Below are 24,614 nucleotides of genomic sequence, written 5' to 3' on the forward strand. Positions count from 1 at the left end.
CACATCTGTGTTTTGGAAAGATCACTCTGGGGGAAGTAAGGAGGACGGATTGCAGGAGAGAATATTGGAGGCAAGTAGGCAAGTTACAAGGCTACAACAATACATAGTCTAGGAAGTAGAAAAGGCCTGCCCTGTACAAGAGTGTCAGTGAGGAAGGAGGGAATTCAGGTATTTAAAAAGTAGAAGAGAAGAGCTCTGATGCCCATCAGAATGTGGGAGGTGCAGGTGCACGAGGAGTCCTAGACAGAGCTCCTAGATTAGGCCCTCAAGGTTAGTTTTCTTCCTGAATGACCTCCCTCCCTCCATTCTCCAATAACAAAAAGGCCATCACAACACATTTCCTTTTAAAGTTTTATTAAAGTTTAATGGAACAATTAATATATATATATATATTTTTTGTTTGTTTGTTTGTTTGTTAACCCCAGTACAAAAATACAGTTGACGACTCGACAAAAATGGCTTCATCTAGGGCTTGAAGGTTTGAGTTTCTCCAACAGTAACAGGGGAAAGCATGCTTCCAGCTGGGCTGAGTCCAAAGCACACAGCCATTCCTGCACACGCATGCGTGCAAACAGGGAAGCCAAGCCAGAGAAGAGGAAAGAAGTTGAAGGGATTCAGGAAGAAGCCCAAGATTATTCCCAGGAGAAAAAGAGAAGAAACAGGCTGGTCTCCTTGGTTGGGTAGAATTACGGATTTACATTTAGGACTTGTTGTTTTAAATGATAAGCTATTTCTGCAATTTTAACATTATAAAAAAGATGCTTCTGGTCTCTTTTCACCACTAAGGTGAGTAAAGCAGGAGGAAATGGAAAGACTCAACTACTGCAGTGTGAGGAGTAAACCTCCAAATGGCTCAAGTTTTGTGTCAAAAGGTGTCATTCTTTACCTTCAATGACAGAGACATTTAGGTGAGAGGGGACAGGAGAAGGAAGTCTGCCACACTCTGCTGGATCACAAACATGGAGACCAGCTTCTGGCAGCAGAACTCTTCCACAGTGAGAGGGCCCCTTCCCATGTAGGCAGGAACAAGGTTTAACTGTTCTGAGTGATTCCTCAATATTCTCTTCCCTGCTACCTTCCTTCCAGAACAGTAACTTTGATGAAAGAAGGGATACATTCATGTTACAACTCATCTTCAAGATGTTTCTCTCTGAAGGCATCACCCGTCAGCCTTTCCTGAGCTTCCTTCATCCCCTGAACAACTGTGAAATAAAGGTTGAGGGGAAAAGTATAAAGCAGGTCTTTAATATTTGACATGTGACAACCAATACAGATTTTTATGTTTTAGGAGAAATATAAGAGGAGCACAGGATCTGGATTCAAGATCTAGCTCCGGATTTTAGCCCTGGAAAGTCTCTTGAATTTGTTTCCTCATCTATAAATAAGGTGATGCTACTTACTTCACACAGATTATAAAAATTAAATGAGAGAATGAATAATAAATGTGCTTTATAAACTATGAAGTCTTAAAAAAATGTTAGTAGTTACTTTGGCTTACCCTCCAGGATTAGAGCTGAACCCCTGTCACAAGCTGTAGATATTCACTTGACACTAAGGGAATAGAAAACATCTTCCTACCATCCCCATCACCTCTTCTGGAGGATCGCTGCATTTATTTCATATCCTGTGGAGGTTACAGTTTACACTGGTATGTGAGTGTGTGCGTGTACTTGGAGGGAGGATGGTCTTCACTGAAAGAGGTGGTCATATCTAGTATCAACTACGTATGGAAGAAGTCAAGTTCTCAGGCACAGGAGAAACCTGGAAGGCAGGCCCTGGGCAGACGGAAGATGAAACTTCTCATCTATCTTGGGCATCAAGGAGGGCAGCTGTTTTGGTACAGGCTCCCCATACAGTGGCAGGCCAGTTGTTAGGCTGAGCCAGAGTCTGTGGATCTCAGAAAGCAAACCAGGTAGTATAGTTTGTTACATCCCTTTTGTTTTGCCCAAGCCTTTAGTAAAGCCAGGTTTGAATATTCCAGTTTCATGTCAGCTGAGCCATGGAGAATTCAGGCAAAGGGTTCTGTGTCCACATTTGGACTAATGTGTTAAAGGATGATGCTGGTGTCAAGATGGAAGTGGTAACTTCATGAAATTCTAAAAGGAAGGTGAATTTCAAGGGTCAAGAGTTGGGGACCTATGGGAATTCCCTGGTGGTCCAGCGGTTAGGACTAGGTGCTTTCACTGCCGTGGGCCTGGATTCAATCCCTGGTCAGGGAACTAAGATCCCACAAGCCTCACCGCCAAAAAAAAAAAAAAAAAAGTTGGGAACCTAAAGTTCAGCTACCCTTCTCCATGTGGAAAATTCCCCTGTAACACCAACCTCCAGTGATCGGCATTTGTGTAGGAAAGATGACATTCCCCTTACCCATGGAAAGGAGAGGATAACCTCTGCAGATCTCTTTCCTCTCCCTATCCTGAGGAATAAGAGTTCCGAGGACTCAGAACATAAAGCGATCAACAACCTGGCAGCATGGCAATGGGAGACACATGGCAACTTAGCAAACAACCCTCTTTTACAGATGGCAGGGAGAAATTCAGAAAGAAAATAGAGACAGTACGTGGCATGAATTCCAAACTCTCCCTCTAGAATGACTGTGCTCAAGGATTAGAGAACAAAAAAGCATGACTGACTTATGATTTCAATCTTCCCCCACACGTTTGTGCTGATGCTGTTCCCTCTGCCTCGAATGATGCTTTCCGCACTCCTCTGCTGGCTAGGATTCAACCCAGTCATCATCCCCTCTAGCATGCCTCACGCCCTCTCCATGCTGGGCTACACTCCCCCCTACACACACACACCTCTTGCTTCCATAACTTGAAATGTCCTCTTCTATACGGATGGATATCTGTATCCATCTAGATCCAGTTAAAGTTTACTATCTATGAAACCTTTCAGACTAGATCAGCTAACAGTTAGCATTCCCCTTCCTTTGAATTCTCACAAGAATAGCATTAGTGCAGTGGAAAAAAACTAAGTTCTGGACTGAAATCCTGGCTCTGTGACTTTTTAACTGTGGGTCCACGGGCAAGTGACTATTTCTGGGAGCCTCAGTTCTTCACAGTTTCCTGTGGGTCAGTTAGCTCCCAACTGGATTATAAAAAGCTAGGGAAGGGGCTCAGCCTTATCTTTCTCCTATATTCTACACAGCATCTAGCCAAAAGCTAGTCATGCAGCAGATGACTGGCTAACATGTTGAATTAGTTTCCCATCACAGACCTTGCATGTGGTTCATCCTACTGAAACCTAGCAGCAACCCTCCCTCTTCTCTCTCAACATAACCATACCTTGCTCAGCACTGATGTAGAAATACTTGTAGCTGGGGTTTCCACTCTCATTGATGATTTCAGGACGCACCTTGCCACTGGGATCTATTGTAGACAAAATGGCAGAGGGATTGCAATAGTTACAACAGAGAGGTACTTTAAGCACCATATGGTACACTAGGCCTTCTGGAAAATGAGACCTGTCCATCTTTGCAGCCCTTATCTCACCACCTTACCCCTTGTTTTTTATGTTGCAATCACAATGAACTCCTTATAATTCCCTGAATACAACCCACCCCCACCCTCACTCCCCACCATGCCTTGGTATATGCTGGTCCCTCTTGCTGGCATGTTTCTTTTCTGTTTGATAATGGTGGGATCTATATTTTTGTTTCCCCCATAGAATCTAGCAGAATGCTGAGCAAAGATTAGGTAGTCATTAAATATCTTTTATAAAATTGTTTCTGGAAAGACATTTTTCTTGTTATAGAATCCCACTGCTTCAGCCTCACTACAGGGTCAAGGGTGGGAACTGTGGCTTATCTCAGTCCCTGCAGTGCCTAGCAGTGCTTGACATATGGCTGATGCACAAATGATTGCTAAAGGGATAAATGAATGACCACTACTCTCCCACTGCTCACAAAAGCAGTTAGTTTTGGGGTTTTGTTTTGTTTTTTGTTTTTTACAAAAGCAAGTAGTTAATGGGAGCAGCTTTCCTTCAGATCCGAGGTTCTGGCATTCAGAACTCCCCACTCTCTCTTGAAACTGGTTTTTGTTTTTGTTTTTAGCCATCCCAGTAAAATTTCACTAGGTGGAGTCAGTGACTTGATTCATTTCTCTCTCCTTCTGCACCACGGATCCCCAGATTAAGACCTTTCACCTTACCCAGGAACAGGATTCGTGGAATATAACCCCCATCAGGGCTGAAATCTTCATCTTTGGGCTCTTCTTCATCCTATTAAGTATAAACCTTAAGTCAGATCATGTTCCCTCTCTCCTCAAAACCTTTCAGTGGCTTCCCCTCCCACTCAGGGTAAAACCTTAAGTCCTTGCAGTGGCCTAAGAGGCCCTACTTCACCTGCCACCTGGGCACTTCTCTAACAACACGCCCTACCCCTTGTTCAGTCTTTTCCAACCACACTAAGTTGCCTGCTATTGCTGTCATTAAACAAGCCAGGCATGCTCCCCACTCAGGCTTTTGTATTTGCTCTTACACTCCGCCTGGACACCCTTTCCCCTTCATCCACATGGCTCACTCTCTTTTCTGCTTCAAATCTTTGCTCAAATGTCACCTTGTTTTCTAACTACCTAATTAAAATTGCAAACTATCCCCTCCATTCTTCATTTTTAGCCATAGCATTTACCACTATCTGACATATTTTACTTATTTGTCTGCCTCCCCATATTCAATTCCTCATATGTAATTTAATGACAGCAAAGAATTTTGTCTGTTTTGTTCATTGCTGATTCTCAATACCTACATCACTGACTTACACAATTTTTCTTGAATGCATGAATTGATGAGACTGACATCTTAGTACAATTGTGAAGTTATAGTTCTCCCAGAAGATATGACCACACAGTTAGCTTTCTTTTTAAGAAATCTCTCAAGTTGGAGAATGCTCACTGAACACATTTCTGTTTCCTGTGAGTGGTGATTCTAACTCATCACAGAAAGTGGTGAGGCGTTTAGATGCACAGAAATCAACAGTAATTTTGTCGTTTATGGTGTGATTCCCATTTCAGAAGTTATATCAAATAGTTAATATAACCTTGCCTTCAGTGAGGTGTGTCCGCGTTCAGGTTATCCACTAGCTTTATAAGCCATCCCTTAGCTACCTCAACATTAACTGGTAATGTGTTCAGAAGATTTCCAGTCCTATGTTTAAATAAACATCATTTTATAGAAACAGGGCTAGGAGTATCATCACAGAGCATCCGAGCATCCCACATTGGAAGACTACAGCCTAAAAGCAGCACAGCTAGGTCATAGTACCTATTCTTATCACCTATTAGGCTCTATGACCTTGACTAAATCACCTAAATCCTTCAGGCCTAAGATGCTCAATCTGTAAAATAGGGATAGCATCAATGGCCTAAAAATCTCTTCTAACTCTAAGATCTGATATTCTGACTTGGGATTCCAAGACCTCTGGTCAATGTGAAGTACATAAAGGATATCTAATGAAATAAAAGGAAGCTCTACATATAAGCCCAGCACACAGTAGGGTTTCAACTGAATCATATTTTGCAGGGAATTGTGGCCTACACATGTGACTACATCTTTAGTTCAGTTATACAAAGATGTAAAAACATGTCATATTCATAAGCTAAAAGTGAAGGGACCTTAAAATTTAGTCATCTTATCCAATCTTTCTTCTCCTACTTCCTCCCACAAATGGGGGCTCAGTAGCATTCTACCACACCTAATGTAAGACTTAGTATTAGAGTCCAAGAGAAAAACATATACATACAAGAAGACAGCTCTGCTGAGTAAGATTTTATACCATCAATGAGGCTAACTCTAAAACAGTAAAGACTTAAAATCATAGCAGAAAGGAGAAACTCTGGAAGTCTTACCTCAAGATTTACCATAACAAAATTATGGGAAAGTTCTGAAATTTCTGTAGATTCTGCAAATTTGGGCTTTAAAGCTAGGGGGAAGAAAAGATTTTGGAACAGAAGAAAACATCATTATCATACCCAAACCCTAATTTGCTGAGATGATTCATATAACAGACCCTTTTGCTAATCTTAAGACCCAGAAATCAGGACACTTGAATTCTGGTCCTGCTTCTGCCATTTACTTGCACAGTTAAGTACACTTAAGTGGCTGACTTTATTTCTCTGAAGCTTTCATCTAATTTATAAAATATAGATAACGGCATACTGACAAAAAAATATTACTATTGGCCTTTTTACGTATTTCAGTAACATTTACTTAAGAATAGATGTAATAAAGACAATAGAGTAACAATACTCTACCACTAATGTATATATATTATTAAACTAGCAATTTACACTAATTTTATACTTTTTCCTACATGATTTTATTAAGTGTAGCATACCAAACAAAAGAAGGAATCTGACTGGGAAACGGCAGGCTGGTATACCAGGAAGAATACAGGCTACAAAGTAAGAAAACCTGGGCTCTAATTTGGTTCCCACCTCCTCCAGTAAGACCACTCCTCATGTCTCTCTCTGTTACACACAACTGTCCATACAACTATTGTAGCACCTAATCCCATATTCTACATAACCGTATCTTAATTGCCTCACCCTCCAACCCCTTGCAAATACAACTGCAAATTTCTTGAGGGCAGGGAATCTATACCATAAATTTCTTCGGTATTCCTTCAAGCAATAAGCAGTGCTGAGCCAAAGTCAGTGTTAATATTTTTTAAACATTAATATTTGAGAACACATCTGAGGTCTGACCATTTGCACCTACCTTTGCAAGCTCCACACCAGGACTTATGGATAATCACCATCAGGGGTAATCCACTTAAAAACAAAATGAAGAAATTATAATCTAGTAATTCCACTTCTTGAAATATATTCTAATAAAATGACCAACCAATGAAGACAAAGGTTAATGTACAAGGATGTTCATGTAGTATAATTTCAATAAGAAAAATTTTAAGACAATCTATTCAATAATAGTGGACTATTACAACAAAATTATTGCTAAGTTCTGACATTCCAGTAAATTCTGCAAATTTGGGCTTTAAAGCTAGGGAGAAAAGACTGTAGAAGAAAACAACAAATTACAGCATTTCTAAATGTTATGGTTATATAACCACTGAAACGTTAATAAATTTTTTTATTGGTACACTGTTAAAGGCTAGAATATGAAATTATTATCTATAGTTTAAATTATACAAATATGTAGAAAAGAGTCTAAAAGGAAATGTTCCAAATCATAATAGAGGTTATCTCTGGATAATGGGATTGTGGGTTTTACTATACTTTTCCTTTATTTTCCAATTTTTCTAAAATTAAGTGTAATTTTTTTTTTTTTTTTTTTTTTTGCCACACCATGCGGCTTGTGAGATCTTAGTTTTACAACCAGGGATTGAACCCGAGCACCGACAGTGAAAGCACCAAGTCCTAACCACTGGACCACCAGGGAATTCCCAATTAAATGTAATTTTTATAATCAGGGAAGAAAAGCTTTTTCTTTCATAAAATAATAAGCAACATATTCCACCTGAATCAGTCTTGGCCAGCTGAAGCTCTTACGCTCTCAAGGCTCAAATGCCGACTTGTAGAAGGGTCCTATGTAATCAGACGTTGGCTTTCTCCATCATCCAACCCCCTTATCACCACATCACCACATGCTGTACAATACTATCACAGTATTTACCACATTGAACTGTATCTTTTTATCTACTTAGAGCTTCTTAAGGAAGGAACTCTTAGCTGTCTCTATACTCCCTACACCTAATATAGAGAATAATATTACTGGTAGCAAAAACTTATACAGCATTTACTGTGTACCAGGTACTATTCTAAATACATGTTAATTTAATAAGTGTCAAATGAATTATTCAGCTATCTCATCATAGGCCTACTACAAACCTGGGACAGAATGGTGCCTCTAATACTTGTAAAAGCTTATAAACTAAATGAGCAGGACAAGGTTAGGTAAGAAGTGGGATCTACATAGCCATAATAATAATAGCCAAATGTGCTAAACATTTATTATATGACATTGTTGTATGTGCTTTACACACATTATCTCATTTAAATCCTCACAACAAGGCTTCCCTGATGGCACAGTGGTTAAGAAGCTGCCTGCCAATGCAGGGACATGGGTTCGAGCCCTGGTCCGGGAAGATCCCACATGCTGTGGAGAAACTAAGCCTGTGTGTCACAACTACTGAGCCTGCACTCTAGAGCCCACGAGCCACAACTACTGAGCCTGCATGCCACAACTACTGAAGCCTGTGCACCTAGAGCCCGTGCTCCACTATAAGAGAAGCCACCACAATGAGAAGCCCATGCACCGCAACAAAGAGTAGCCCCTGCTCACCGCAACTAGAGAAAGCCCACACGTAGCAACAAAGACCCTACGCAGCCAAAAATAAATACATAAATTTATATATATAAAAAAAATACAGGCTTCCCTGGTGGCACAGTGGTTGAGAATCTGCCTGCCGATGCAGGGGATACGGGTTCGTGCCCTGGTCCGGGAAGATCCCACATGCCGCGGAGTGGCTAGGCCCGTGAGGCATGGCTGCTGAGCCTGCACGTCTGGAGCCTGTGCTCCACAATGGGAGAGGCCACAACACTGAGAGGCCCGCGTACCGCAAAAAACAAACAAACAAACAAAAAATCCTCACAACAATCCTAAGGTAATGGTCTTATAATAGAAATGAGAAAAACTGATACTTCCAAGAAATTAAACCTTTGGCCACATAAATTCTAGGTTCTGCCACTTAGTAGTTAACTTGTAAGTCTGACTCCAGAATCAATATTCTTTCTGACCACTATCGTCTACTTCAATTTAGAACAGCAATCCAGAATCCATGGGTTTAAACCCAACCAACCAATAATCAACTTGGAATTTGAGAATGAAAATGGAAGAGGCCTTAGATGCTACCTAGTCCAAACCTCCATTTCATGCAGGAATCCAGTCTCATATATCAGAAACAAAAGGTGGTCCAGATAACCTGATAAGCAAGAAATAATCACCAACCAAGGCAGCCCATCCTTTTAACAGCACCGCGCACTTACAGAGCAGTTTAGAATGTCTTAGAATGTCTTGCTTTCTCTTTTCTCCCAAACTCCTATTCATCCTTCTAGAGCAGAGGTAAGCAAACTAGTCTGCAGGCCTAATCCAGTCCACTGCCTGCTTCTGTACGGCAATGATATACAAACATATACAAACATGTGTTTTTAAACGTATTTAAATGTTTGAAAAACAAATCTGAAGTATAGTACCTTGTGATATATTAAAATTAAATATAATTCATATTTCAGTGTAACTAGTTTTATTAAAACACATTCACACTCATTTGTATACTTATTATCTATGGCTGCTTTTGTGCTACCATGGCACAGTTGATAAGCTGCAACAGAGACCCTATGGCCCTCACAGCCTAAAATATTTACTGTTTGGCCCTTTACTGACCCTTGCTCTAGAGTGACAGTCCAAATGTAAACACCTCTGTGAAGCCTTCCCAAAACCACCTTCTCTCAGCAGCTAGTTAGTCCAATTCCTCCTCTGGGATCGCAAAGCATTCTAACCTCCAGTCCTTTTTATCCTCTAATCACCTGTTTACTTGTCTAAACTACTAACTTCTCAAGGGCAAAGACTATCTAATACATCTTTGAAAAACACAAGCACTGGTAAGGTAGGTACCTACCATTTGTTTACTGAAATCAATGAAAAAAATGAAAGACATGCTTAAAGTGCTATTTGTCTTGAAAAACAGAATGAAGCACCCAGTTATGGGAGTTGTCATAACAGTCACTCTAGGTTAAGACCAAAGCATCGAGACTCTCACCCAGCACTATGAAAGTACTTTTGATCAAAGGCGTAACAGGGATACCTGTGTATCTAAAATGTTACATTAAGTAAATTACCTGAAGAACATAAAGCAAAAGAGATGCCAGCACACTGTCTTCATCTAAAAGATTTTATTAAATGAAACAATCTAGTGCTTTTGTCTTTCACTATTAGAACCAAAACTTCCCAAGGACAGAAACCAGTGGATCTATCTGTGATCCCAGGCCCCAGGACAGAGACTAGCAAAAGTAGGCACAGTACTCAAAAAACTGTGGTATGAAAAAAGGGCCAGTACAGAGGCAAAACTGTGTCATCTTCAGTTCTGTTCACAATTATTTTAAAACAATTCATCCATCCAGTCTGCTTTCCCACAATTCAGATGGGGGAAATCAATGGTATGTGATATCCCAAGTAGAACCCAATCTAAGCAAACCCTGTCCACCAGAGCTCTGTCCTCTAGAGAAACCTGCCAAGCTCCTCCAAGCTAGTTCTCCATTCTCTCTAGTCTCAATTTATGCTGTAAACTCAAGGCCTGGCACAGAGGCATTCAGAAATGTACGAGTGAATCAGTCACAATAGCTCTATTTCCACACATCAATATATTCTGCAGACCTTCAGATTATTCTTCCCAGAGAAACAGAGAGTGCAGTGGTTAGACAAGGAGCCATGACTTTCCCCCACCAGCTCTGGTTAGTGCAGGTTCTGGTTCAGATACTGTAGAAACATGTTGGCCAGTTGAGGCAGGTTCTCATTGTTGGGATGCATTTTGGTGTAGGAAATAAACTGGCGACGGAGGCGACTCAGTTCTGCCATGGTCAAAGGCCGGGTAAACCGCAGCTGCTCTGTGGTGCCAGAAAGCTTAAGCAAGTCTCCAGGGACTGCGCTCTTCTGAGCTTCCATCAGTCGTGCCAACACCTGGCTGGTGACCTGGTCCAGTTGGTGCAGAAAGGTGCCGGAGGCAAGTGGCTGGGACTGTGTAGACTGATGGGGTGGAGGAGCCCGGTTCTCAAACAAGGCAGCTCTGATCTCTGACAGAGGCAACGGCTCCTCTAAGCCCACCAAGGTGAACAGGGGCCGATCCCAGCGGTTCCGAGAGTCGGGAGCTTCGAAGCGCAGCGCTAGGGCCTCCAGAAGTTCGGGAGGGTAAAAGGCACCGGACACATGCTCTGCAGATTTCTCGAATTCCGAAGTCACAAGAGCTGACGTCCTGGTTTCCTCCCGCTCCAGTTCCTTAGGTACTTCTGCCTGGGCTCTCCCATTTACTACAGAGTCCACCGCCTGCGGTTCCCCGAGGACACCGGTGCCCGCCGCCAGAGGTCTCCCTCCCTCCTCAGCTCGCGGCCTCCAACTCACACTGACACTGCGGCTCGGACTCTCATCCGCGCCCGCCACCCGCGGTCCCCCGCTCAGACCGCCTGGCCTTACGCAGTAGACCAGGCAGAGCGGAGTGCGCGCCGCCCGCGCCAGGCAGTACAGCTCGTAGCGGAAGCCCTTGATGTAATTAAGCGAGTCGAGGATGACCACTTCGTGACGACTCAGGCGCCGCTCCACGGCCGCTCGCAGGGCTCCACGCAAGGCCTTCTCACGGGCCGTATCGCCGTACACCGTCGCGTCCTCCGCGCCCAGCACCTGCGCGTCGTCCACCACGTACACCGCGCGGCCCTCGGCCGCCAGTGCCACGCGGAGCTCCTCCGCGCGCCGGCTCTTGCCGCTGTACGGCAGCCCGCAAAACACCACCAGCGGCATCCTTCCCGGACGCGGCCATATGCAACCGCGCAGCGTCAACTTCCGGGTTGCCGGGGCTCCGACGCAAACCGGAAATGCAAGCCACACTTCCTGCCTCCCTTGACTCTTACACGACCTCTGTTGCTATGGAAACAGGAGTTCTAGACCAAGGAGAACCAGATCCTGCTCTCTCCGAAAGGAAATGGAGCTTAGAACGGCATCGGTTATTTCTGTCAAATGTTATACGTCTCAGAAGAATGTGATCTCCTGGCGGCCAAAGACTATGTCTATCAATTTATAATGGAGCCTTAAAGAGCATTAAATATTGCAAAACAATCAGCACTATATTTAGCAAATGGACGACAATTCACAAATACTAGTTCCCCTTCATTTCTTATAGCCAATAACATTCAGTAACTGTTTATTCAATAACCATTTCAATCATTCAATATCTTCATGGTTGGGAATTCAGAGATGAACATAAAACAGTCCCCCCACAAAGCAAGGGTCTGAATAGGAAAAGTCAGGCACCTACAGGCAGAATAACATACACTCTAACGGATAAAGGTAGGTTGCGTTGTAAAAGTACAGAAGAGAAAAACAAACTGCTCACAAAAATTGTCGAAGACTTTATCTAGGAATAGTCATTTGATTTAGAACGTGAAAAACGAATAGGAATTTTTCTCCTGGGTAAGGATGCCAGATAAAATATAGGATGCCTAGTTAAATTTGAATTTCAGACAATCAACAAAAAATGTTTTAAAAATAAGTATGTCTCAAATATTACTTGGGGCATATTTAAAATTACTTATTGTTTATCTGAAATTCAAATTTAACTGGGCATCCTTTATTTTTATTTGCTAAATCTGGCAACCCTACTCCTGCAGAAGGTATGAGGCTCAGAGCCATGAAGCTGTAGGATCTGTTCTAGCAAAAGCAAGCACTATAGTTTGGTAGGTGCAGAAGTGTGAGTATTTCTGTGCAAGGATGTGTGTGTATAAAGGAAGTGCACATACATTGTATCTTTATGTCTCTCCAGTACAGTATAGTAGAGAATGTTCAAGTCTTGGCTCTGCTACTTACTAGCTGTGTAAACTATTGTCAAGTTATGTAACCATTCTGTATCTAAATTTCCTCTCCTGTAAAATAATAACAATGCTTCTTATTTCACAGGCTGAACCAACCTCATAGGTTGTGAGGATTAAATAAATTAATGAACATAAAGCACTCAGATCAATGTTTAGCCTTTCCTCCCCTGTTCTGCCTTTTCCTCCTCCTTTGTATAAGTCTTCTGTGCATAGACTAAACCTACTTGGAACTTAAGACTATTCAACTTGAGACTATTAGGCAGTATGGTTTACTGGTTGAGTGTAGGCTCTGAAGCCAGAGTGTCTGGGTCCAGATCTTGGCTCCACCACTTAACTAGCTGTGTGATCTTGGGCAAGTTATTTAACTGATCTGTGCCTTAGTTTTCTCATCTGTAAAATGAAGGTAACAACAGTACCCGCCTCAAAAGAGTTGTTGTGAGAATTAAATGAGTTAATTCACATAATTCAATGTCTGGTGCATAGTAAGCACTTAATAAATGTTAGGTAGTAGTATTATTTTTGTTGTTATCAGGCAGCCCCTCCATTGCTCTGCCTTGGCATAATCCTTCATCTGAAATTAATGCTAAGCTGATGGCTGGAAAGTGTTTTACCACCATAAGTAAACTAAAACCATATCTTGTACCTGGCAGCTGCTTCTTTCTTCCCATCTTCTAGTGTCCTCCAATGAATGTGATCTCCAAAACCTGGAAGGAAAGAGCCTCATAAACATTCACACATGAACAAAGGGCAAAGACCCAAGAAAGAAATGTGGCATGTTCACAAGATACTCATAAAAAAAGGTTTTCCTGGGGCTTCCCTGGTGGCGCAGTGGTTGAGAGTCCGCCTGCCGATGAAGGGGACATGGGTTCGTGCCCCGGTCTGGGAGGATCCCACGTGCCGCGGAGCGGCTGGGCCCGTGAGCCGTGGCCGCTGGGCCTGTGCATCCGGAGCTTGTGCTCCGCAGCGGGAGAGGCCACGACAGTGAGAGGCCCGCGTGCCACAAAAAAAAAAAAAAAAAGGCTTTCCTTTGTCAAAAGCATGGTATTCAAGTCCCAAATCCACTGCTTTCTAGGTGTATGGGACCATGGACAGTCCTATACCTCAAGCCTCAGTTTTCATACCTGTAAAATGGAGATAATATCACCTAATTCAGTTTTTAAGGAGATTAAATTAAATAATGGTGGACTTCCCTGGTGATGCAGTAGTTAAGAATCTGCCTGCCAATGCAGGGGACAGAGATTCGAGTCCTGGTCCGGGAAGATTCCATATGCCATGGAGCAATTAAGCCCATGCACCACAACTACTGAGCCTGCACTCTAGAGCCCGTGAGCCACAGATACTGAGCCCGTGTGCCACAACTACTGAAGCCCACATGCCTAGAGCCCATGCTCTGCAACAAGAGAAGCCACCGCAATGAGAAGCCCTCACACCGCAACGAAGAGTAGCCCCCGCTCACTGCAACTAGAGAAAGTCCACAAGCAGCAGCGAAGACCCAACACAGCCAAAAGTATAATTAATTAATTTTAAAAAAAGACCTAAATGTAAGACCTGAAACCATAAAACTCCTAGAAGAGAACATAGGTAGAACACTCTTTGACATAAATCGTAGCAATATTTTTTTGTATCAGTCTCCTAAGGCAAAAGAAATGGAAGCAAAAAGGAACAAATGGGACCTTATTAAACTTAAATGCTTTTGAACAGCAAAGGGAACCACTGACAAAACAAAAAGACAACCTACCAAATTGGAAAAAAAATATTTGCAAATAATATGACCTATAAGGGGTTAATATCCAAAAATATATAAACAGCTCATACAGCTCAATATTAAAAAAACCAAGAACCCAATTAAAAAATAGGCAGAGGATTTGAATAGACATTTTTTCAAAGAAGATATAGAAATGGCCAATAGGCACATGAAAAAATACTCAACATCACTAGTCGTCAAGGAAATGCAAATCAAAACCACAATGAGATATCACCTCACAGCTTTCAGAATGGCTATCTTGAAAAAGACAACAAATAATAGATGTTAGAGAAGATATGGAGAAAAGAGAGCCCTTGCACACTGTTGGTGGGAATGTAAATTGGCACAGTCACTGTGGAAAACAGTATGGAGGTTCCTTTAAAAATGATAAAAATGATAAATAGAACTACTATGTGATCCAGCAATTCCACTCCTGAGTATATATCTGGAAAAAATCGAAAACTAATTCAAAAAGATACATGCATCCCAATGTTCATAGCAGCATTATTTACCAACAGCCAATATATGAAAGCAACCTAAATGTCCATCAACAGATGAATAGATGAAGAAGATGTGGTATATACATGGGAATTCCCTGGCAGTCCAGTCATTAGGACTCAGCATCTTCACTATGGTGATCCAGGTTCAATCCCTGGTCAGAGAACTAATATCCCACAAGCCACGCAGTGCGGCCAAAAAGAAAAAAAATTATATATATATAATGGAATATTACTCAGCCATAAAAAAGAATTAAATTTTGCCATTTGCGCCAACATGGATAGACCTGGAGGGTATTATGCTAAGTGAAATAAGTCAGACACAGAAAGACAAATACTGTATGTTTTCACTTATATGTGGAATCTAAAAACTAAAAGAAATGAATGAATATAACAACAACAACAAAAAAAGAATTTAGAACAGTGTCTGGGACTGGAGAATTGCTACAAGTATTTGCTATTAATATAATATACCAGGCACTATTCTAAGTACTTTACCAATGTTGATCTTCATAACAACCCTAGAGGTAGGTACTCTTTTATTAATACTATTTTACAGATGAGAAAACCAAGGCACAAAGTTTAAGTAACTTTCCCAAGTTCACACAGCTAATGAGCATCAGAGCTGGAAACTGAACCTATGCGCTCAGGGTCCAGACTCCTTACTTTCAAGCACTAAACAATGCTGTCCTTCAAAGCAGAAGGAGGTAAGGACAAAGAGGCAAGGGAGAGAGTAGACAATGCAGGGCCTGACAGGCCACTATAAAGATTCTGGCTTTTACTAAGTGGGTTTTGAGCAAAGTATCAATAGTAACATGATGTTATTTCTTAGTGGGTTTTGAGCAAAGTATCAATAGTAGGTTAGTAGGTTTTGAGCAAAGTATCAATAGTAACATGATGTTATTTCTGTTTTAACATGATTGCTCTAGCTTCTGTGATGAAAACAGACTAAAGGAAGTGTTATGGGTTGAACTGTGTCCCTCCAAAAATGATATGTTGTAGTCTTAATCCCCAGTACCTCAGATTGTGACCTTATTTGGAAACAGGATCTTTATGGAGGTAATCAAGTTAAAATGAGGTCATCAGGGTGAGACCTAATCCAATAAGGTGTCCATATAAAAAAGGGAAATGTGGACACAGATACGCACACAGGGAGAGAACCCAGCCATCTATAAGGAGAGAGGCCTGGCACAGACCCTTCCCTCAGCCTTTAGAAGGAACCGATACTGCCAATACCTTGATTTTGAACTTCTAGTCTCCAGAACTGTGAGACAATAAGTTTCTGTTGTTTAAGCCACTCAGTTTGTGCTGCTTTGTTATTGTAGCCCTAGCAAACTAATACAGGAGAGAAGGGCAAAAACAAAAGAGACTAGGAAAGTGGTTATTGCAATAATCCAAGCATGCAATGGCAGTGGTTTGGACCAACTGTGGTGGTAGAGGGAGTAGATCCTATCAGATTCTGGACATATTTTGAAGGTAAAGGCAAAAGGATTTTGTTCTGGATATGGGGTGAGAGAAGTTAAGGATGACTCTAAGGTTTTTGGCCTGGGCAACTAGAAGAATGGAGTTGTCGTAAATAGAGGTGGGAAAGAGAGTAGGTGGAGTGAGTTTTAGAAAGGAACATTAAAGAGCTTGGATTTGGAAATGTTCATTCTGAGATGCTTACTAGACATCTAAGTAGAGATGCTGAATAAGCAACTGAATATCTGAGCCCGGAATTCAAGGGACAGTTATCAGCATACGGATGTTATTTAAAGCTTAAGACTGAATAAGATCACCATGGGAGTGAGTGTAGATGAAGAGGGAGTCCAGCAGCCCTGGAGCACTCCCATGTTAAGGGAGATAAAGAAGAACCAGCCAAAGACGTGAGAAAGAACTACCAGTGAGATCAGCAGAAAGCCAGCAGCACATGGAATCCCAGAAGCCAAGTGTTTCCAAGATGTTTCAAGAAGGAAGGATGATCCACTGACACCAATGCTCCTATTAAATCAGAAATGACCACTGGATTTAACAAGCGGAGAATAATGCTGACCTTGACAAGACCAGTTTCAATAGAGGAGCGAGGATGAAAAGATGATTAGAGCAGGGGAAGAATTAGAGAACAAGTACACACAACTCTCTTAAAGAATTTTGCTGTACAGGGGCAATTGCTAGAGGCAGCTGTGAGTCCATGAAAGGTTTTTATTCAATATGGAGGAAAGTATAGGATGTTGAAAGCTGATAGAAATGATATAATAAAGGTAGGAAAACTGATGATATAGGACTAAAAGGGAGAGTCGAAAATATCTTGAGTAGATGAAAGGAGATGGGATTTAGTACTCAAGTAGAGGGATTAGCCTTTGCTAGGAGCCCTGATAGCTCATCCAGTAAAGACAGGAAAGGAAGGATATATGGATACTGGTGCTAGAAGGTAGGTAAATCTCGTGGTGACAATTTTTGAAAGGTCTCTTCTGAGTCCTTCTACCTTCTGTTAAATAGGAAGTGTGGTGACTGGCTGAAAGCAAGGATTGTGGAGAAAGCATTGGAGGTTTGAAGAGACAAAAGTAAATACGAAATAGTCCTCTGGGAGAAAACCAGAGAAACTAAATGATAAAAGGCATGTTTCAGGAAAGAAGTGATTCCAGAAGAAAGCCTAAATACAAGGAACAGTGAGCAAATTAACTGGTAAACATGTAGATAAATCTAATTATCTGTATAAAAAATTTTAATGCTCAATTTATAGAGTTAAAAAAGGAGAGAGGGGGGCTTCCCTGGTGGCGCAATGGTTGGGAGTCCGCCTGCCGATGCAGGGGACACGGGTTCGTACCCCGGTCCGGGAAGATCCCACATGCCGCGAAGCGGCTGGGCCCGTGAGCCATGGCCGCTGAGCCTGCGCATCCGGAGCCTGTGCTCCGCAACAGGAGAGGCCACAGCAGTGAGCGGCCCACGTACCGCCAAAAAAAAAAAAAAAGGAGAGAGAACTAAAATATTGGACAACAACAGCTTATAAGGAAAGAGGAAGAGACTGAAGTTAAAATATTCTAAGGCCCACTAACCATTGGGGGGTTAAGATATTAATGTTAGATTTTGTTAAATATGCGAATAAAATTTCAAAAGTAACCACTAAAAGAAAAGAACTAGAGTGCCAACTTCCAAACTCATAAAGGAGATAAAGCAAAATAAGAACCAGCAAATATTCAACCCCCAATGAAAGGGCAAAAAAGGGCAAATAAGAATAGAAAAAACAGTAGCAATGGAAATTGGATGAGAGAAATAAGACCAGCTCTGTCAATAATCACAACAAACATAAGTGAACTAAACTTGCCAGTTAAAGTTAAAAGACAGAATCTGTCAGATTTTGGTTAAAAAAAAAAAAAAAACTACCTCTATGTTTACAAGAACACCTAAGACAGAAGGACTTGTAAAAGTCAAAAGTAAAATGATTGAAAAATATATCCCAGGCAAATGTCAGCCAAAAGAAAGTCAGGGAAGCTAGATTACTATCAGGCAAAATAAAATTTCTCCATAAACATGGACTACTCAGAAGCTAGCTGACAAAGCTTACAGTCATAGGAGGTTATTGCTAAGAGAGAGCCTAGGGCAGGGCTGTTCAATTGAACTTTCTCCAGTGATGGAAATTTCTATAGCTGCACTGTTGAATATGGTAGCTATTAGCTGTTGAGTACTTGAAACATGGCTAATGCAACAGAGGTGCTGAATTTTTTATTTTATTTTAATTAATTTAAAAATTAAGAGTGACATATTCCTAGTGCTACTTTATCGGACAGCACAAACTTAGAGATCAGTCTAATCCTCTCATATTACAAAGGCCTGGAAAACGGAAGAGGCTACCCAAGACCACAAAGGAAACCACAACCAGAATTTAGTCTGATTCCTAATTAAAATGCTTTTCCAGTGCCCCTGGCTGCCCTACTGCATTATCCCTACGAGTAAGTCTAGAGGTATAATTTGAAACAGTTCACTACGTGTATAAGATTTCTTTGAAAATTCATATTAAAAAGTACATTGGAATTCTTCACAAGTAATAATCAGCACCATCATTTTTTTTTTTTTTTTTTTTTGCTGTACGCGGGCCTCTCACTGTTGTGGCCTCTCCCGTTGCAGAGCACAGGCTCCGGACGCACAGGCTCAGTGGCCATGGCTCACGGGCCCAGCCGCTCCATGACATGTGGGATCTTCCCAGACCGGGGCATGAACCCGTGTCCCCTGCATCGGCAGGCGGACTCCCAACCACTGCGCCACCAGGGAAGCCCAGCACCATCATTTTTTGAGTGCTTACTCTATGTTATAATTACGATAATATAATAGCATTAATGACTAACACTTATATGGCATTTATTATATGCCAGCCATTGTTGTTCATGCTTTTACATGTATTATTTAATCCTCACAATAAGCTTATGAGGTAGAAACTTAATTGTCTTCATTTTACAGATATGGAAGGTGAAGTTAAATAGCTTGCCCAAGGCTACAGTGCTAGTAAGTGCCAGAGCTGGGATTAAAACCTAGGTGGTTGTGTTCCAGAGTCTGTAGTTTGCTCACGATACTTCACTGACTCTCTAGCAAAGATAAAAATGAATAAATGAATAAAGGAATGTGGCTTCACCAAAGCAGAATGAAAACACAGACTTCAGGTCTGGAAAACCTGGGTCCTTATGTTTCCCTTCAAAAACAACTTGAAAAGGTACAGTGCTTACCGTGTTGCTACCTACTCCCCAGTAACACCCACACTCACACCCATGCCAACGTGGAACATCTGAAGACAGTCCAATTTCCTAAAGTATCACCTGCACAGACACTTTATTTACTCCAGTTTTCTGCAGAGTGAGCTGAAAGCTCCCATATTAGCAGCTCCTGCCGTAAAACATTAATTTAAAAAGGGGGAAAAATAGGGAAAGTGACAATTTCCAAACACAGCATTTACATCAGAATTCCCAAGCCCTTCATGCTCAAATTGTTTTCATGAGTGTAAGCTAAGGACATCAGAAAAGTATTATCCACCTTCTCCCAGCTGACAAAACAAAAGGTTACGTGTCAGAACTGGCAGCCAAGTCTCTGCAACAGGGAACACTGTACCTAAGAGGTGGAATAACACAGTGGCTAAATGAAGTCTGCCTGCATCAAACAGACCTAGTTTAGCCACTTGCTGTTTTCCCGTATGCAAAATATGACTAACAGAAATATTTGTCCCATAGGGCTGTTGTGACTGTGAATAAGTCACAGTATGGAAGGTAAACATTCCATACGTGTCAGTGCCAAATTTGCATTTGAGACTTGACAAAGCCATCCATTTCTGTTTCAGGCAGGAGAGCACATGAACCGCCCCCACTGAAAACTTTCTCATTTCTCCTTTAAAGTTTTCAAAGGAGTTTCTGCACTCAGAGCAGGAGTGGTATATTGTTGAGAACAGAAGCTCTGCAATACGTATCTCAGCTGGTCCACTTACTAGCTATGTGACTCCTGCATCCCATTTTAGGTTCTTCATCTGTGAAATGGGGATAATTATAAAAAAATATTATCTACACTGTAAGAAAAAAATAGATACACATGGATAGATGACTACGTGGAGAGAGACATGATAGGACAAGGATAGTCAGACATCAATGGTAGACCTGGGAGGTAGACATAAGGGGGTTCACTGCAAAATTCTTTCAACTTTGCTATGTGTTTGAAAACTACTGTAATAAAACATTGAAAAAATAATATGTTAATGAATGAAAATATTTAATAAAATGTCAACTTCACAAGGAAAAAAATATTATCTATCTTAGAGGGTTATTATGAGGATTAAACCAGTCAATACATGAAAAATGCACAGAACGGTTCCTGGAATACAGCAAATATAAAGTAAATGTTAATCATTACACTCCTCCCCACAGGTGATACATATTCCAAATTTTTAGCACACGGAAAACAACAAAATTATTTTAGAACTCTAGGATGTTAGAGCTGGAAGGACTCTTAGGAATCATTTCCAGTCCCAGCTCTCTCATGTAATAAATGATCCCCAGGGAAGATAAGAGCTGGCTATATAGTCTGACCAGGATTAAAACTCAGGCCTCCTGATTTCTATCCAGTGTTCACACCACACCACTGTACTTCCTCTTCTTAATGAAAACAGTAGGGTCATTCTGTCTCTCCTCTCTGCAAACCACCAGGCCATCTTCTGGAGAGAGTCAAAACTACTTAAACATCTGGGAAGAAATCTTACTCATCACTGCTCTGGGTAGCACTTTTTTGGGAGGTGGATGGTGAGCTGTAATCTATTTTCCAAGAAACCACACTCACAAGATACAAAAAAACCAAAAACAAACAAACAAAAGCAGTTTGAAATATTATTAATTCTTTTCAGGAACAATTCAATATTCTTCTTTGGGAGGATATAATAATAAACATTAAATAAACACTTTTCTAAGTTTGTGACACATATTAAATACCTTTTGTTTTTTTGTTTAATCCTGACAACACAGCCCCCCCCACCAGGTTGCCCTTCTATATGCTCCTAAGTTACCTGCTATTTCCCTGCTCACAGTACATATCACTGTCATGTAACTGCCTGCTTACTTGTCCTGACAGTCTTCAGACTATGAGCTGAAAAAGACAGGGATCTCAACGATCATGTGTACCATTCACTTCTTCTTTCAACAAATATTCCTGGGCACGAATAAGACAGAAATGGTCCTACCTTACTGGGGCAGTCTGTACTTTTCAAAGATGGTTGCAACAATATCTCCCATTCCACATGCTCTTTTTACAATGGGACCTCAACATTCTTCCCATGGGGGATGGAGGGGGTGTGGTTAATGTCCCTTGCCCTTAAACATGCCCACAGAGTACAGTGGAAGTGATGCTATGTGACTTGTACAGCTAGATGATAAAAATGCCATGCATTTCCACCTTGTTCTCTTAGGGCACTCACTCTTGGAATCTAGCTGTCATATGGTGAGGAGGCCCACACTAGCCCATGAAGACAGACCACACGTAGAAGTAACAAGCTCAGCTGAGGCCCCAGACTTGGAACCAAGACATATACCTTCCCCACTGTGCCTTGTTTGAATTCCTAGCCCACAGAATCGTGAGCATAATAAAATGATTTCTTTACACCACTGAATTTGGGGGTGGTTTATTATACAGCAATGGTAACTGGAACAACCACACAGAGCTTAATGGCTAACAAGGAATACTGAATACGTGACTCCAAGGTATTGCCTACACCTAACACAGTAAACTGGAACAGGGTAAATTATTTGTTGCGTGTCTGAGGTAGTTATTATTCTGCCCCTTTTGCAGATGAGGAACTGAACTTTGAGAAGTTTAGCAACTTGCCCTAGGCCTCTCAGCTGGTTAGTGGCAGAATAAATTAAAACTCAAATCTAAACCCACACTCCTAACGTTACACTCTTCTGTCTCCTTCAGTACTTAAAATTTTATACTAAATATACAATAATCTGCTTTAAAATGGGACTGTCAGTACTTAAAACATTCTGGCTCAACAGAATTCATCATTGAGATGGAAACCCACATGTCACCTCCTCAGAGAAGTCTCCCCTGATCTTCCTAGCTCAAGTAATGCCAGCTCCCTCATCCTTCCCCAGCCTTTCTAGTCCATCAGTTCCATTTTCTTCCCAGAACTCATCCCTAGCTGAAATTATCTTGCCTATTAATTTGTTCATGTATCTACTTTCTGTCCCTCTGAATTGAATATAAGCTTTGTGAGAGCGGAACCTTGTCTGTCCTATCCATTGATATATCCCTAGTGCCTAGGACCATGCCTGTAATACGGTTGGTGATCAAAAATTATTTACTGAATGAAGGACTGACTGTATTCAGGCACACTGAACGTCCACCCAATCTCATCACCCACCAATAAATGTGCAAATAGGGAGGATAAAACAACAGCAGGATTGCAGCAGAGACATTCCATACAGCAATGTCACTACAAAAAAAAAAAAAAAAAAAACGGAAAGGGAGGGGAATGCATGCTACCACACAACCACTTAGAAAAAGCATAAAACCCTGAGTTCCAATAAAGATGTAGGTAATGGGATGGATGGAGTAGGGGGTCACACCTCTTATTCTCCATTCATAACCACTGCCCCCTCACTCTTCAGAAAAACTCAGTTTCTTCAGACACACCTACTGAACCACACCAAGGAACCAAGGACAGCCTCAACCAAGGACAGTTGGCGACCCTCTAACATCAGACCTTTGACCCTTCATCTGGCCCTTCCTTTTGTGCCAGTCACCCCTCCCTAGGATACAGGTGCTGTTCGCTCCAAGGTAAGGAAGCAGTAACCTAGCTCTTAAAAGAAGAGGTGAGGAGGGGACTCTTCAGACCCAGGGCAAGGGTCTAAATATACAGGTCCCCAAAAGTTCTATTTCTCCCAGGAGGGAAGGTAACGGTGTCTGAGGACCTACCAAGTGCTAGGCACTATGCTGGTCTCTTAAACATGCTTTTCGTAATATAAGGGAAATTCCTTACCCCAACCCAAGAATTCAGGGAGGCCTCAAGTAAAACTTCCCCATCTCAACATTCCCCAGACCCGCTACTCCTCACCCCAAATTCCAGGAGCAGTTCGAGGGGATAAAAAGAAATCTAGCGTGGCCACAGAGATAAAATGGGAAAGGGATCATGTTAGAACAAGAAGAGGGTTGTACTGGGCTGGGGCCCAGGATAAGTAAAGATTAAGACAAGAACGCGGTCTGACCCTTTCCAAGCCCATTATGTCCATCAGAAGAGGTGACGAGGAGCAGGAAACTGAAGCCCAGCAAACAGGTGGCTCCGAGACGAGGCCGCAGCTCCATGGTGGTAGGTGCGCGGAGCCACGGGGCTGAGCAGACGTAGGGCCCGGGTCCTAACAGAAAGTCCGCTCGGTTTCCCAAGTGCTGCTCAGCCCATCCGCTCTTGTTCCCAGATTTTTTTTTTTTTTTTTTTAACCCTGAAGGAAGTGATGTTAGACGGATGTGGGTGGTGCCTCCGGGGTCCGGTTTGGGACGGAGTGAGAGTTTAAAGGTGCAGATCACGAAGAAGGCTGCGGGGGCTGCTTTTGAGCGCTAGTTGCTTCCCCAGGTTCCGGACTTTCAGTCCGAGGACCGAGAGAAAAGATGGGCCGAGATGGGGGGGGGGGGGTGCGGGGAGGAGGAGGCTCGGGAGAACCGTTGCTGCTTGCGTACGCCTGCACGCTAGCCCCTCCTCCAAAAAACCACTGCACTTAATATTCACTACGCAAATTATTGATCTGTGAAGTCAGCAGCACCCAACAGTGGGCGGGGTGCCCATTGGCTTCGGGTCCCCCCTCCCCCTTCGCAAATAAAAAAAAGGCAGACAACCGGATTTCATTCTTAGGTTCCTGCTCGAGTCTCAAAGAGACCTGGCAAGTCTGTTCTGCGGTGCATGGTCTCGTGCCTGCAAGAATGCCCCTTCCTGCTGGAGAAGAAGCACTGCACCTTATTTTTCCTTGTTAACCCAATTTCTTCCACTCAGGGATGATGCAAGCAACTGATGCAAGCTCTGAGAAAACCAAACTTGGAACCTCTCATTGCAAAATTGACCTAGCTCTTCAGGGCACCAAGACATAAGTTACTGCAGGCACTTAAAGTGTAAAGCTTCTTCTGGTTAAATCTATTTGTTTTTGTTGTTTTTAAAATTCGTGGGTTAAGTATTTCTCAGTTTTCCTCTCTGATGCATAACAAACAGGTCAAAATTTCCCGTGTCTCCTCCTGAGTGGAGACTAGTTGAGTCTGCACACTCGTGAGTCCGCACTAGTTAAGGTCGACAGT

General features: G+C 42.0%; 3 protein-coding genes across 3 annotated transcripts in view; 1 reads left to right on the forward strand and 2 right to left on the reverse strand.

Moving 5' to 3' along the window:
* Positions 1 to 337: 337 nt before the first annotated feature.
* On the reverse strand, positions 338 to 23,765 carry TXNDC12 (thioredoxin domain containing 12). The gene is made up of 7 exons (XM_060089792.1): positions 23,543 to 23,765; positions 13,237 to 13,297; positions 6,718 to 6,770; positions 5,847 to 5,920; positions 4,152 to 4,221; positions 3,288 to 3,371; positions 338 to 1,202 (listed from the first exon to the last, which is right to left on the reverse strand). The coding sequence occupies exons 1-7, from the start codon at positions 23,637 to 23,639 to the stop codon at positions 1,123 to 1,125; spliced, it is 519 nt and encodes a 172-aa protein (XP_059945775.1). The 5' UTR covers positions 23,640 to 23,765; the 3' UTR covers positions 338 to 1,122.
* On the reverse strand, positions 9,770 to 11,787 carry KTI12 (KTI12 chromatin associated homolog). Its single transcript, XM_060083507.1, has one exon. The coding sequence runs from the start codon at positions 11,524 to 11,526 to the stop codon at positions 10,471 to 10,473; it is 1,056 nt and encodes a 351-aa protein (XP_059939490.1). The 5' UTR covers positions 11,527 to 11,787; the 3' UTR covers positions 9,770 to 10,470.
* BTF3L4 (basic transcription factor 3 like 4) overlaps positions 22,882 to 24,614 on the forward strand; it is a 30,957-nt gene continuing 29,224 nt past the window's right edge. The window contains exon 1 of the mRNA XM_060089794.1: positions 22,882 to 23,114. The gene's annotated coding sequence lies outside the window, so the exon portion shown is untranslated. The remainder of the gene's footprint in view (positions 23,115 to 24,614) is intronic.

This window comes from Mesoplodon densirostris, chromosome 2 (assembly GCF_025265405.1).
Source record: "Mesoplodon densirostris isolate mMesDen1 chromosome 2, mMesDen1 primary haplotype, whole genome shotgun sequence".
Lineage (NCBI taxonomy): Eukaryota > Metazoa > Chordata > Mammalia > Artiodactyla > Ziphiidae > Mesoplodon > Mesoplodon densirostris.

Excerpts from the sequence above, each read along its gene's own strand:
- KTI12 (XM_060083507.1), bottom strand. The coding sequence starts at position 11,526 with ATGCCGCTGGTGGTGTTTTGCGGGCTGCCGTACAGCGGCAAGAGCCGG.
- TXNDC12 (XM_060089792.1), bottom strand. The coding sequence starts at position 23,639 with ATGGAGCTGCGGCCTCGTCTCGGAGCCACCTGTTTGCTGGGCTTCAGT. Across the intron at positions 4,222-5,846 it reads TTGTTATGGTAAATCTTGAG|GATGAAGAAGAGCCCAAAGA; the intron begins GTAAGACTTCCA and ends TATACTTAATAG. Across the intron at positions 3,372-4,151 it reads TCCACGAATCCTGTTCCTGG|ATCCCAGTGGCAAGGTGCGT; the intron begins GTAAGGTGAAAG and ends TGTCTACAATAG.